The sequence below is a fragment of the Chinchilla lanigera genome, unplaced genomic scaffold, assembly GCF_000276665.1.
Source record: "Chinchilla lanigera isolate Chin_1 unplaced genomic scaffold, ChiLan1.0 scaffold00025, whole genome shotgun sequence".
Taxonomy (NCBI): Eukaryota; Metazoa; Chordata; class Mammalia; order Rodentia; family Chinchillidae; genus Chinchilla; species Chinchilla lanigera.
Window position 1 is genome coordinate 1,007,555 of NW_004955426.1, and position 16,139 is coordinate 1,023,693.

General features: G+C 42.5%; 1 protein-coding gene across 1 annotated transcript in view; it reads right to left on the reverse strand.

Moving 5' to 3' along the window:
* LOC106148683 (catenin delta-2-like) overlaps positions 1-16,139 on the reverse strand; it is a gene marked incomplete at its 3' end in the record, with an annotated part of 357,080 nt that continues 340,941 nt past the window's right edge. The window contains 2 exon segments of the mRNA XM_013515023.1: positions 1-37; positions 11,031-11,203. Coding sequence (XP_013370477.1) covers positions 1-37; positions 11,031-11,203 — 210 coding nt within the window.

The window sequence follows — 16,139 nt, forward strand, 5'->3', positions numbered from 1 at the left end:
CGGTCCCCGCCAGGTGCCCGGCGCGGCTCGTCGTGCCCTGTGCCCGGGAAAGGAGAGAACACGCGCGCTTAGCCTGGGGAAGCGAACGGCCCGCCCGGCCCGGCCCGGCCCCAGCCGGGAGGCGGACCGGGGCGCTCGGGTGGCTTTGGAGCCACGCTGCGCTCCGGTGGAGCCGGGCACCCACGCCCCTTAATGTTCCCGGGCCCGCTCCTTCCTTTGCCAGCAGAGAGGAAACCTAACTAGCAAAGACAGCTGACCACAGGATGGAAGTCACGTCTGGCCAAGGAGACAGGTGTTTGCTCACAGTTCTGGGGTGTTTCTGGACTGGCAGAGGCATTGCATTAACTACACCCAGAAAAACTGTAAAGGGCCACTCAGTCAGGCAGCCCTCATTTCCCTCAAGGCCCTCTCCGTTTCCACGAAAAATTCGGGCACTAAATATTGTCCCCGCATCACTTCCCTGGATACACTTTCCACCTCCAGAACTGGCCAACTTGCATAACTATCTGAGGACGTCAGAAATAAACATACTTAGAATTTATTCTACCGCTAGTATGCTGTAGGTTCTTTTGAGAGAAGAAAAGTTGAGAGAGAGAAAGAGAGAGAGAGAGAGAGAGAGAGAGAGAGAGAGAGAGAGCAAGCCAGAAGGAGTAGGCTTGGATTTTCAGGACTTAAAACAATTCCAGAGGAGTCAGAGCAGTCCTAAATGAAACGACTAAAAAAAGCCTCCTTTTCTAGATTTTAACCCTGAGCTCCAAATCTTTCAGCACCCCTCGCTTCCTCTCTCTAGCTTGCTTTTAAGAGCCCCCTGCAGCTGCGTCTTCCAACTGAAAGCCAGTTGCCTCTCATTTATTTACAAGAACACAAAAGACAACAAGAGCCGGGGTGGAGCTGGAAAGACAGTTGGAGGGAAAGCACTTCCGTGAATCTCATCCAGAGACAAATTTGCATGCGAATGAAAACACTGCATTGTCAACCCTTTCCAGGCAGGAGGTCTGGGATCTTCCAGGCTTTCCCGGGAGGAGAAAGGTTTTTGAGAGCCCGCCGGTGTGAAAAGGGGGCAGGACTGTACACAGAATGAGAGAGAAGCTGGGAAGGAAGGTAATGAAATGAGGGGTGCAGGTCGGGTGGAAGGAGAGAGAGCCAGCTGGAGAGGAGGGGAGAGACAGGCAGGCACCCCCCACGAAAGGTTTCAGGGATGCCTTGCTCCGGGCTGGGGATGGCCATTCCAGAGGAGAGGCTGGCCCTTTGAAGGGCACATAGACAGCATTCCAGATTGTCGCTGGGAGGCCTGGACCACGGACAGAGCCCAGGCATTCAATGCGCAACATCAAAATGCTCCACTGAGCAGTGTGCTGTGAGACGGACATGCAATATTTGTTGACAGACTTGCTCTGCGCCGGGGTGTGTGCTCATTTATTTGTATTATATGTATTTAATAGATTTTACTAAGTGAGTGGAATATTTTAATCCACACTGGTTATTCTGAGTTTAGCAGTAGGAGTGAAGACAAAATGCAGTCTCCATGATTTTGCCCCGTGAAAGGTTTCCAGCAATCAGAACAGCTGAAACTACAGGAATTTTTGTTGGAGAAAGAAAGAAAGAGTGATTAATAAAGCTGGCCCAGAGGCTTGGGCAATGAGGGCTTTTGTGTTTGGAGGACAGCGAACAGGCTTGGCAGAACCCGTGTGCTCCCCTAAGCCCCAGGGAAATGGTCCAGCTCCAGCCAGAGAAGCTTAGAGCTCCTCACTAACAGAAGCTCTGAGCACAAAATAATCTGGGTATCTCAAATCTGGTTACCTCAGTTATATCTGTATCTATATATCTATACCCTCTATATCTATATACCTATATCTATCCATATCCATACCTTACCTATATATCATCTATATATCTAACCTGTATCTAGCTATATCTATACCTATACGTAGCTATAGGTACCCATAACTACCCATATCCCATAACAATCTCTGTTATCTCGTGTGTCTGTCTATCTAAACTCAACACTTATTACATAGTCTAGCCTTTTAATTTAGAATCTCTGAAGATGGGACCCTTCAGAATCTCTGAAGATGGGCTTTCTGGAGCCTCATCAGTTAATTGTAATGTGCAACCTAATATGAAAAAAGTATGAGAATAGTTCTTTCTAGACAGTGGTTTTCCGAGAGGTGCCCAAGCCCCAGCAGCAGGATCACCCTGCTGTAAAATGAACAGAACCTGTAGGGCATGGGCCCAAGATGTGGCATTTAACAAGCTTTCCAGGCAACCTTGGTGCTCACCGAAGTTGCGCACCACTGATAGACGAGACTACGGTTCGTGAGGCCCCAAGTGGGCTTGGGGGTTCACTTCTAACAGGCTCCCACAGGCCAGATGCTGCTGTTCTGAGAAGTTGTACTGAGCTGCAGACCTTTTTATTTGAAGCTCTACTGGGGCTCCCTGATGACGGGGGCCTTGGCAGCATTCAGCCATGCAGAATCCAGATGGAAAAGCCGTCAATGTGCATTTCTGAAAACCTTTCCTAAGGGTGATAACGGGGAGGGGAACCAGAGAAACGAAGGGGAACTCCCTGCTTACGACACTGTCAACGCCTTGGGTGTGTAACATTAATAATCACCCTATGATGCAGCTCACGGTGCCATTACCAAATAATAATTTTAATCAAGTAAATACTAACTGAAGTAACTAATTTAGTTAATAATTTCGTAGTTTGCCATTTAAAACAATAGTAAATCAGTGTTCATTCTGATATTTACTTATTGGAATGGACTGTATCTCAGGAAAACTCTCGATAACTTATGCAAAAACCTTCTCTTGTAGTCTGGTGGAACTTCTAGTCATGTAGCACCAACCCTGCTGAGCAAGGTTCCTGCTTCCTTAAATGGTCCTCAGAGCTGTAGAAGTTCTGAGAAGTGTCAAAACTTCAGACATTAGCTTCAGACATTTTGGCAGGTGATGATGGCCAATTCAAAAATCTTTCCAGTATTGTGAAATTGACCAAAGGATCTTCGTGAAATTTTGCCAGTGATTTTTTTTACATGGGAAAAGAAAGAAAAACAAGCAATAAAAAGTTACATACTCTTTAATATTCTAAGTGGTATTGTTTACTCTATGTTAAAATGCAACTCTAAGAACACCTCCTGAATCTATTTGTCTGAAAAGTTATTCTCTATCGAAGAGGCTTCCTGGGGTGCAGACATACTGGTGAGGCATGTGTGTGGCAGCAGGGTCCATAGATTTACTGCGTCTTAGGACATGTTCTAAAAGGGCACATTCCAATATGGCATCTGCTGGACAAACAGGTCTACTGAGTACTTAAAACGTGTGCAGCTAGTCAACTCAGTAACTAAACTTTAGCATGCATTTACTTTTACCTAACTTAAAGTTACCTAGCCGCATGTTACTAGTGGCCATCTTACTGGACTGTCCAGCTGTGTGTGCCTGGCTGCAGTTTGCAATAAACAATGTTCAACTGTACACCATGGCTTATACAGGAATCAGTGCTAAAAAAATGGTTTTTGGCTTAACAGAGAAACTTGTTTTGTTCCATCAGAGGACAAAAACAGTGACCTTTCAGGAGCAATTTCCACTTTTGCACATTTGTTCTTTTGATTACATATCTTTATTTAGTAACTCTTACCACTTAGGGACACATAGCCTGTGCTTCAAGCCTGCTGCACATGCCACAGAAAAACTTATTATTACCTATTGCAGGATAAGGAATAACATGAACAAATATTCACCTGCACAACTTAATCCACGTTACTTTCATGAAGACAATTCCATTTTAAAACTACACGAATAGAATATATTCATAAATCTAATTTTAAAGGTAAACAACAGGCTAATTTTCACTTCATTTAAAAGATACTATACAGTCCTTCCCTAGAAACTTTGGGAATGTGTGTGCATATGTAAAGAAAATTGAAATAAATTATTTATGAGGATCTGAGAATTGATCTCAGTTCCTGGGATCAGGCTCAGTCCAAAGACTGCTCTGTCTTTCCCACATCTTGAAAATAGGGATCCATCTCTGAAACTAACAAGGAAGCAAAACATTCACAGAGAAATCCTCTCGTGTAGATGCACTGATTAAATGCTTATCAATAGGCCACCTTTGGGCACATTTGACATAGTTCTGTGTTTTCTTGGCACTGTGGGAAAGTCGAGAAAATACAAAATAATAATTCATCAAATCTCTGAAAAGTTAGCTATTATATAAGTTTCAGCTGAGGTAAGATTTAGGATTTAGCACAGTTGTGACTTTTATATTCTATGTGTACCTGTTTTTGTGCATGTAGTGCTTAGTAGCACATGGAGAACTCATGTAACTGCCATAAGATTTTTTAAAGGGAAGGTGCAGAAAGACAACAGAAATAGGACCTCAAGTAACACATACATTATTCCCCACAGCCACTAACTAATAATTCTTAAGCTCCCTGCATCAGTACACTCACTAACTCAAAAAACCACTGACAAGAGCTGACTATCTCCGAGGTGCACATAGGAGAGGTGCTGCTAAGAGTGCTCAGCAGTCCTCTTCCATGGAGTGTGTTGCGCTGACATTATTTTGGAACTCTATTATTGTTGCATCTTTATTTGTGGTGCCTACTCTCCAGTTCACAAAGATGATACTACTCCTTTTTGGGAAAAATGAGCTGAACCCCTGCAAATATGGGGCTCTCAGAGTGGAGAGTGGCTTCAGTCTCAATACTAAACACAGTTGTTTCCTGATCTTCACATCTCTATATAAAGAGAAGAGAGATGGCAGAGAGGTCACCAGATTTTTGAAACCTAGAAACTTATTTAGTTCTCATTCTTTGGCGATCTGACAGTGGCAATGAAAGAAAAGAAAACAAAAAAAAAGAAAGAAGGGGGGACCCCAATGCTTGTACCCAGTTAATAAGAGACCAGAGAGCTAGCAGTCTCTAAGGCATCTTGACTTCCAATCACGTGTAAGCTGTGTCACTGAACAAAAGCTCAGTTTTTAAAGCAGATTCATGATTTACAGGCAGCCCTTGTGAAGACACATTTAGACCTGCCAAGTTTCCTGAAATGGTCACCATGGCCCCTAGCTCCAGGACAGGAGGGATACTTGCCCAGTATCCCCGGGCATGCTCAGCTGCCAGGCCAAGGATGTCTGGAAAGGAGACCTGGAGTCTCTGGTTGGTGGCTTCCCAAAGGCTTGCTCCATGACTTGTGATCAGCAGTCTGCCTTTTCAATTACTATATTCATCCCTTCCCGTTCTTCTGTGGGTGCAACAGACTGGCAACCCTCTCCCTAATGGTGTCCCCATTGCAGACAGCACTGGCTGATGGGGAATGAGGTCACTATTGGCCACAGTGCTCTTCCCAGGCAGGCACGGGTCATAGGAAGGACAGCTAGGGGGGCACATTTCAAAGGAAGGCGGAGCCTCCAGGCTCAGGGGCTCAGAGGAGGCAAGCACCACGAATGTGGTCCTGGACTGAGTTAGAAAAGAGTCGAGCTGATGTTCGAGGGGACTGCCTCAACACAGAGCGGGTTAAGAGGTGAGAAAGTAAGACAGGAGGCCAAACAGTGATGGAAATGTACCCTTGCAAGGGTTTGGGAGGAAAGAATGAATTCTGAGTACTTCTGGACATTAAGGAGACATCTTGGAAGAGGTGTTTTCTGACTGAGGACAGCCTAGTAATGTGATTTACTATCAACTCCGCGCTGCCACCTCACTGATTCAGTCCGCTGGAGCATCAGGATTGCACACATGCATGGACAAAGCCACTCACTCTCATGACTGAAGCCAGACGTAACTGCCAACTCTAAAATGCAAAGAATCGTATTTAGGTATAACGCAAAATGTTTCTATAATAACATAATGCAATTATAATGAATCTACATCCCCCAAAAAGCTGCATTCCCTGAACCTACTCCCTGGGATGGAATATTTTTGCACAACTACCAAGGCTCACAAGATTTCGCTAACTTCTTTTTGCAGTGATTTTCAAAAGAAATGCCACTTGATAATTCAAAAGGAAGCAACTCTTGGTACTATGAGGAAGGTCTGATGTTAGAGCTAGTCAATTAAAGCCATTAAGTGCTTGTCTCGTGGTTCTTCTGATGGTAGTGGTTTTGGTCAAACCTAGTACGTAACATAAAGAAAAGAGACAGTTTATACACAGAGCTCCACCATGATCTCTGAAGTCTTCCCTGCTTGGAATTGTTATGGAGAGTGAGGAAGGAAGGACTGGGCTTCCAGATGGTGACATCGCACTGACATTGAAAAATGGTACCCAAACGAGCACACTTTAGTGATTGAACACTGGGAAGGATTGAGAACATCTCCATTAGAAGGACCATAAGGAACTACCTTGGAGAAAATGATGGAAACTATAATCACTGCTCTCTATTTGTCTATGGGAATGGTGGAGGGGGCAGGTGGAGAGAACTTTGTAAATCATATTCACATCATATTGTCCCTGCCAGTATAAGGGGGTGGCACTGTAATCATTTCCCCAGTTCTCTACATGATGGTGTAGATATTTTTTGCTTATTAATTTATTTATCTATTTATTTATTTATCTTTTTGAGACAGGGTCCAGCCTGGCCTTGAACTCACTTTGTAGCTTAGGCTTGCTCCGAACTTGTGGAAATCCTCCTGTGTCAGCCTCCCAAGTCCTGAGATTACAGGCATGTGCCACTATGCCTGGCTGATTTTTGTATCTTTAGCAATAGATTTTCCCTTTCTTTTAAACTCCCTTTAATAAACATTTGATTAGTGACATCACCAATAAATACTCTGAAAAGTAATTCATATGGCCATTTCTGGATTTCCCAGTGTCAATAAAATAGAGAAAAAATTAAAACAGTGACATAAGGACCTTATGCAAATTTATTTTAAAGGCTCCACAAAGAGAGATTTCTTGATGCCAACTCTTTCTTAAGACCTACATAAGTGTTGGCAAAAAATACAGTACATATAAAATTATTTCAGCAAAAGACTCACTTATTGTAACTTTAATAATCCAAATATTTGCTCAGAACAGGCAATATTATAGTAAAGCACACCCTCCCTGCAGTGAGACACATCTCAGTTGTTGAAGCTAACTTAAATATATTAGAAAGAGAAAGTAGAGGAGGAAGTTTTAAAGACAAGCAAAGCATAGGGATTAACAACAGGCAGTCATTTTGTAAGCTATTTTAAAAACAAGTATCTTGCCAATATCCCGCAAACATGCCATGGAAAATATATAACACAACATGATTTCTGCTCTAAATGTGTATCTTTTGATTTCCAAGGTTACAGGTGAATTTTTTCTCAAAAACATTACCTAACATGATATCATGATAGTTGTCTCTGTATCTCTTTCCATTCTGCCATCATCGGGACTTATTGGGAAAGTGATCATTGGGAACTTCCTCCTCTGTACCTTACAGGATGCCCCAGTCTAGCTCGCTACCATCCACAGTTCCCTTGCCCTTCACATTTACCTGAGGTGAGTGTGCACAGTGTTCTAACATTTCTAAGAATGAATACATTGGCTTCTGGCGGAAGGGAGCCAGTGGTCTATTTATAATTGTGATATGGCATGAATGAAGACTTTTACGATATAAATTCAGTGGAACATCCAACAGACAACCAAGATAAAAAAGAAATGGCAATTTTGCTTCTCAAAAAATTTTCTTGCCTTTCTAGAATATCTGTGCAATATAGTTATACATAATCTGGCTCATCTTGGAGGAACCTGAGGAATACTTGGTTAACCCTAGGCCAGTTAGTGGGATACAGAGATTAATTCTGCATGGTTCTGGTTCTTGCATTCCACTGGCTAATGAGATGAAACAAACTTATATGCAGCTAAGTATAGGACATAATATGTGAAGTGACACAATGGTGCTTTTAATGTATGAGGTAGGTCATGTTGCTTCTCTTCTCAAAATTCTTTGTGGGCTCCTCGCTTCATTTTTAGTTAATGACAAGATCTCCACAATGAGCAACTTGGTCTCCCACCACCTTGTAGACTTCCGTACCCGGCCCTTGCCATCCCTGCTATTCTGTCAACCAGCCAAATTGCCCCATAAAGGAGCCACCATGTTTGCCACCATCTTGTCTTGTAGCTCCTTCCTTGTTTATTACATCTTTGCCCCGAAGTCTCCTCCATGATGTCCCATGTCATGCTGGGCCCCATCCTGCCGTTGGAATCTTACTTATACTATTCTGTGTCCATTTCTTTCTTAGAGAATCTACCATCCTCCAATATGTTATGTGATTTAGTTATTCACTGTGCTGATCTTCTGAGCCTCCATTCTTACTGTCTTGAAGACAGGACTTCTGTATATTTTCTCGCCTACTCCGTCTCAACCACAAAGCTTCAGGATGGCATTGGTGGCCACAAGATAAACATCTTGCATGCATCAAAGAATGACTCAGAGTTACAAAAAAGGAACTAGAAGAGCAGCTGCATTTTGAAGGGCTCCTGAGAAGAGCCAGCACTAAGGCAGAGGTTGGCTTGGTGAAGGAGATGGGGTGGACTAATAATCTACACAGCCCACTTAGAGGCTGCCACAGGGAGGTGTAGCTCAGCAGAACCAAAGACAGAGGTGGGTTTGAAAGAATACCCATGAATGGGCTCACGGCGTTTCCTGGGAGGGCCTGCAGGTCTAGCGGAAAGGGTTGTACACTTGCTGTCCTTCAGCCCAGCTTCACAAACTCGTAGTAGAGCTGAGGAGAACGGTGTTTAAAGGTTTTCATGGAAGGAATTGCAAGAGAACTAACGTTTTATGCCAATTTTTGTGACTTGTGGCTTTGCTCTGGTACTGGTACGAGGGAATGATGCAGGCTCTGTGTGCCTTGCTAGTGCTTTGCATAGAACCTGCAACGCACATTCAATAAACAGTATGCTGGGTCAACAAGAGCTTGTCAAAAAATGAAATTAGAATCTTGAACATTCATGATACTTATGTGAAATTATATTCGGACATGATTTGTGAGCCAGATAGAAAACCATTGCCTTACTTAAAACTACATGTCTTTTAAGCACCAACAACATCAAAATGAAGTATTTTTGTGTTGGTTGACTACTGACCTTCTTTAATTAGTTTGGCATCTGTCAGTCACAACTGGAACTTTACTAGCTTTGCAGCACTTTGTAACTACAGGATATGCTAAATATTAATCTGGCTTTGAAGGAAACACTTAACAGCATTCAGAATACTGAAATGAATGTATCATAGGCTTTGAAAAACCACTCCAAGGTCAGAAGAGCAGAGATGCTGCTAACATGGATGTGGCCTTCCTTCTTCCAAGGGTATAACCAGTGAAAATGTTGGTTAACCTCTTCAACATTTCTCTAGGATTCCTTTAAAGTCACTGGTCCTGTAGGATGTACAATAACATATGCTTTGCATACTGCAGCACGCAGCTGAAGTAAACCAGGGTACAAATAACAACTGCTAAACTACATGAATAGGAGCTCAGATAGCCAGCAACACTCTCTATTGTGCTAGTTGACTGCATTAGAACAGCATTTCACCTCTTGGTGTGGGCGTTTGGACTGGCTCATCCTACACTTATGCTAGGTGAGTCTTCCAACAAACTTTGCCTCAAACTCAAGTTCTGACCCTCAGCACGCACATTTATTGATGCCTTAAAACTATATCGCTAATGACAGGAAATACACATCTTGGATATTTTTACAACTTGAGACTTTCCGATTAAACTTTAAAGCAGAATTTTAATGTGAGGTGAAGAGACAAGCCCCTTATTTCACAGAGGGATGTTGTTTTCCTATAGCTCAGCATCAAAAGGTAAAGTTATGAAGCAACCCATGAACAAGGGTGTTGTTTGAATAAGGCAGTCATTTCTGCAAGTATTGCTAAGATGATCATTTAATCATTGAAATGCAATGAAAACTTTTAGTGTACCCTTCACTAAGGTTTGTGTCACATATCTGAATGTGGTGTGGTGGCAGCTCTAGGCCACTGAGACTTTCTCTGTCGCTTACCACTCTGCAAACATTTTCTGGGGCCATGGATTCTGCTAGGTGCTGTAGATGCAAAGATGAAAAGGTCTCATCCTCAGCAGCCTGTGATTGCATTGTAAATAGAAAGAAAGTAGGGACAGATACAGAGCAGGGGTTACTGGAGCCAGCGGTGGCAGTGAGGTGTCGAGGGTGACTGGCAAAGGGAGTGCCCATGAAAGCACAAGAAGTGAAACTAAGGTCATCAGCATGCAAGGGTGGCTTGTGGATTGTGAGAAACAAAAGCACAGAGATTTAAAAAACGCCTTATGCCACCAAAAAGAAGTTTAAATCTCATTGAACACAATAACTCTCCAATATATTAACTCTAGTAGATTGATTAACTATATTTTGTACCAACCATTAAAAACAAAATATGAGGCACCTATATGGTGCAACATTTACATCTGTCTTGAAATGATTTCCAGGTTAACACTGGCTCCTTTTCATCCGAGTTAATTTCAACTGCAGATAATAAATGTGCAGGGAAACTCTAAGAACAAACTCATGCGTTAAGAAATAATTAAGGACACATTTCAAAATCAGAGCTGACAAAGTGTAACTATTCCTAAAGGGTCACAATTATCTGCGGAATCGTTCTATACACCTGATTACACATTTATACTATTTCCTTGATAGGATTAACCCCAAAGAATAAATGCATGCTTTTGTCTGAGGAAAAAATAATACATACTACTTTTCCTAGGTACACACAGCAACTCAGAAGGGATGTCACACTTACATCACATATAGACACAGATATAGTAATAGATGCCCATTTGCATATTCACACCCCTAAATATATCCAGTGTATATAGCATGAGCCACTGACACTTTCCTGAAGAAAATGTATTTCACATTCAGTGTTACTCCACAATCGCCTTTTGGCATTCCTGCTCCTCATTCACAGCTCCAGGGCGCTCTTCCGTAAGTGGTGGGCCATGCCTACAGAAGGGCAGGCTATGTCTCTCACCACCGCCCTGGCTTCCCCTGTCCCTGTCCCTCGGACCCCATGGACACAGCGCAGCGAGGGCACGTACCTGGCTGAAGCTCTGGCTGGAAGCCCGGGCTTGAGCGCTGCGGGCTGGGAGCTGCGAAGGGGCTGTATCACCCAGGGCCAAAGTCTGGTTGCTATGGTAGCTGGCCGGATACTGGAAAGACCCTTCAGGTTTGGAATTGAGCTGAAGTGCACTCTGGGAGAGCAGGCTGGGCCCTGCATTGAAAGTCATTTAGAGCAGTCAGTGACAGTCTCAGTGAAGCAGAAATGACATGTATTATTTATTGAGAGTAGCCTAGAATTATCACATGCACATGATTCTAGCCATCTCTGCTTTGAATTCTGAGAACTAAAATGACCATATAATTTGTCTGCAGTTCTCAAGTAAGATATTTTTTTGGCAGTTTAAAAGTTCTCAAAGGAGTAGATTTTTCAAATGATCTCATCCTGACCTACATAGAGACATTTCTTAGGAGAAAAATTAGTTAATCAAGTAGTTATTTTTGGATCAGACAGCATCAGAAACATATGAATTAATGTAAAAGTCTACTTTTTTGATACATGTTAATTGTGTTAATATAATTATATCTCTCACCAAGCAATCGGATGCTAAAATACTCAAAATGTTCCAATCGGTGACAAATGCTATCATATAGTGATGTGAGACCCCAGTGCAGGAGCGTAGACAGGGCTTAAACTATTAATAGCTCTTTGTACAATGTAGAATTCACCCTGCTCTCACATACTCTCTGATGAATAGTTATCTCTGCTGTCGCAGCAAGGCTCAGTAGGAGAACAAAGAGAAGGTATGGTGTCAAAATTGCTGCTGCTAATGTGGTTGATGTGGAAGCGCTTATCATTTAATTATAATTTGCATATGAAGTTGTATTTTATTTTCTTATGTTCTACTTAGATGGGTGCATCCTTTTAAAGTTTGTCCATTTTCTTTTCAGGCACATTTTACAAACTGATGCTTAATATTCACTTTGAGGATTAAAAGGAATTCAGTGGAGTGTAAATATACTTGCTGGTTCTGTTGTATATATCTGAGGTGAGTGAAGTAAGAAGAGTGTGTTAGGGGACAAAAATTCAACAGTGTTAAGATTTCTTACGTTTCCTTGTACCATGGCAAGAGCCACCTCTTTTTCCATGGAAAGTAATATGCACATAAACTATAGTATAACCATGAAATCATCTTATATCTTTTTTGTTTTAGATGATAGTGTTACTGCCAGCCAGTGTGAGCGATTTCATGCTTTTTCTTTTTACGAATAGGACCAGGGTTAATATTTTAAATGGCACCCTAAAAGGCTTAAATATTTTAAAGGACAACAGTGAGTGTGTTCTCCCTTTAGTAACAGCATCGCTTCTCATGATCTTTGCATTTAAGACCTTCCCTTCCCTCTGAGGCTCCGCTGGTCCTTCTAAACAATCTGAAGATCCTTTACGTTTTATCATTGAATATCAAATGATAAGACGTTTAACCAATGAGGGAAGAGTTGCTATTTTGGGAGTAACAAATTCTGGAAAAAAAAATTTAAGCAAGGGTATAAAAGTGTTTTCATCCAGCCCCAACTTCATCATGAAGGGCACAATGCAAGAGCAGTTGTAATTCTTTTCCTTTCAATTTAAAACATATACTCCCGGGGCTGGGGATTTAGCTCAGCGGCAAAAGTGCCTGCCTGGCAAGCGCAAGGTCGTGAGTTCGGTTCCTGGTACCAGAGAAAAACCAAAAACAAACAAACAAAAAAAAAAAAATAAAAAAATAAAACATATACTCCCAAGAAAACAGTATGTACCAGACGGTTAAGTCTCCATTAACCTGCACAAATCACTGAATCCATACTGATGGCTTCACAGGCCCAATCAGCAGACATATGATGCCTCTGTGGAGAGATGCATTAGGAGTTTCCCTCACATGTCAGGAGTGGGCAGGGTCAAGGGTACTCTATGGCTCAGGCAATGGGAAGGTTGAGATACAGAAAAGACTTGGAAGATAGAGAAGGAGACTCCATGGGGGTGGTGGCACATGGGGACTAACTGAAGTGGGGAAGGAGGGAGAAGAGGAGGAGGAGGAGGAGGAGGAGCAGGGAGAGGAAGGCACTGGGAGGGCAATGATGATGAAGCTCACAGCTTAATAGAGGAGACTGAGCTGTAGCAGAATAGTAAAGGCCCTTTCAGGTTAGTGGTCACCATCCTACCTGAGAATGGTGGGTTCCCACTGTGGTTTGCTTTGGCTCTCGGCTCTTTCCTTCATGACCATCCTCCTGGACACACTGCCCTGCACTGACCACAGCCTCCCTGGGACAATGCCCCTTGAGGGCCACTAAGGTTATAGCTGATGCCACGACAGTGCAAAGGCTTTGGAACTGCCGAAACAGTGATGTCAAAGGCAAACTTTAATTTCTAGTAGTTTAACAGACTCTATAAAGAGTTGTGTGCCTTTATTTGCCTAGTTACTGGTCTTTCCAAGAGATTATGTGAGTTTGTTCTCATGGACTTTCTTGAGTATGTACTTAGCAAGCACAGTAACCTTGTGGATGTTGGAAAGACTCAGACAGCTACCACGTCTTCTGAAGCCTACAGGTGGTGTTTGTGCAGGATTTTAAGGTGACAGTGTAAAGTCATGTTTCAGAAGAATTTCAGTTAAAAAATGGCTTATCTGCTCCTGAAAAAAAACGATGGCATAAACAAATCTGCTCATCTTTTATAGAATCAGTTATATATTTGATCAATACTCCGTGAAAACAAGCCAACATCGCCTGTCTCATTACCGCGCTCATGCAGCTCAGGCGCTGAAATCTAGATGTACTCTGACAAAGGTAATTGCCACAAGGGCAACAAATCATCATCTCACAACCCCGGCTTTTCACCTGGCAAGGACACAGGCGTCAGGAAAATAGCCAAAGCCCTGTATGCATTTTAGAGTGATTTTCTCCACTGCTCACTTGGTTTCAAATCAACACCATTTATTCATTCAATTTTGGAGGCTTGAAAATATGAAAAAGGTTACAATTATAGGACATTTCTTAATTACTTTACAATGGAACCAGAATCGTGCATATAACTAATTCTCCATTCATTTTATTAACATTACTGTGCACTGAAGTAGAAAGTACAAATTTGCCAAAGATTAAAAAAATTTTTATAGTTTTTGTGCTTTAAATTATATGTACATATCTTTTCTTCAGAACTTTTGACTTTACCACAAGCCTAGAGGTAGAACTGGGCTTCCATCCTGAGGACATGCACCAGCTGAGCTGGAAGATGGGCCATGCTCGGGGAAGAGAAAGAGGTCGGCCCTAACATTCCACTGAGGGGAAGGGAATTAATTGCTCCAGAAGAAATATGAACGAGGAGAGACGGTAGATGTCCTTGTTGTCACACTTTGTTGACCTTGCTGGGTGTCCCCCATCATGGGAGAGACTTCAGATCTGATCCAGGTTCTCAAAAGGTTTCACCTGTTCCGGCCAGGGAGAGGAGGGTCAACCAGTTCCACAGAGGGATCATGCTTGGGGTAGTCTTTGGTCCTTGGTCAGATCAAAATCCCATAGGTCCCATTGGCCATGGGAAAAACTCCAAAGAAACTACATGATTGATCCTATTAATGCTATGAAGACATATGCAGCAATGATTCTGAGTACAGCGCCAATGTCTTAATTGGTTTTCAAATATATGAATTGATTAGAGACTGCATAGCAACTTGTGGAAACAACTGGACTTGTATCTTTTGCATTATTCCTAAAAGTGTAACTAGAGGAATACAGAGGATAAAGTAACAGCTAGTGTCACACACCTGGTAATCTGAGGATGAGACATTCAGATCTTTGCCTTCTGTCTCCAAGTCAAGGAGTTGCTACTATTGTTTAACCTCAAGGGACTATTTAAGTCATAACTAAATACATATCAACACTTTGAGTTTCAAAAAGTCTTCCTTACGTAGAGATCCCTTTGCTTGCAACAAAAATATGCATGCCTTCAACTGCTGCTTAGACACCCCAGCTGTGGACTGGGGGAAGCTTGCTCTCCAGTACTAGAAGACCAGATGCTCATTACAAAATTCGGAGCCACTTGTAGGACACACTGACATAGATGCTGCACGATTTCTTCTGATTCAGTGAAGCAGGTGTTTTAGTTTCCATGGCCATGTGCACTTGTTCTGTTTGCACAGATTTAAAGAGACCTTACCTGGAACTGATAATTCTCCCCTACTTTAGCTGAACATCTGTCCCAGCACATAGGCAACCTTAATTAAATTACATATTACATAACAGTATAGAAAAGGCCAGAGTGCTCCAGGGTGGCCTTCCTAAGCTGTTCATTAAATCACACTCATGTTAATAGAATAACAGTGTGTGTGTGTTAGAAAAAGAGAAAACAACCAGGACTAGAAGTTAGCAGATCTGGATCCTAGTCTTCCCTTAGGTTTATGTAGCCACGGACGACGATGATAATGGTAACATTAGTAACAGCAGTCCTTTCTCTCTCTTTCTCTTCCTTCCTTTCTTTCTTTCTTCTTCCTCTTTTTTCTTTTCTTTTTCTTTCTCTTTCTCTTTTTCTTTCTCTTTTTCTTTTTCTTTTTCTTTCTTTCTTTCTTTCTTTCTTTCTTTCTTTCTTTCTTTCTTTCTTTCTTTCCTTTCCCTTCCTTCCTTCCTTCCTTCCTTCCTTCCTTCCTTCCTTCCTTCCTTCCTTCCTTCCTTTTCTTTCTCTTTGGGGTATTGGGGATGGAACCCAGGTCTTTTGCACCAAGCTATACCCATCCCCTTTTAATTTTTTAACTGAGACAGGGTTTTGGTAAGTCCCTAAATTTCTCAAGCTGGGTGCAAACTTGCAATCCTCCTGTTTCAGCCTCCCTGACTGCTGGGATCACAGGCATGCACCACTGTGCTGCCTCCAGCACTCCCATACTGAGTCCTATTCAGTTCCAGGGACTGTCCTGAGCAGCTGACAGTAACCTAATTGATGATATCACAGTGAGGAAGGTGCTGTCATTCTCTTCTGCTGTCGAGGGAACTCAGGGTCTCACCAGCTGACTCTGGTCTCATATTGTCAGTGTGGGCCTGGGATTCTGGCACTGCAGTCGAACTTGAGAGTGAATGTCCTTCACCACCCTTTCCGTTATCCTGTCTCTGAGCATCGTAGATTCTCCAAA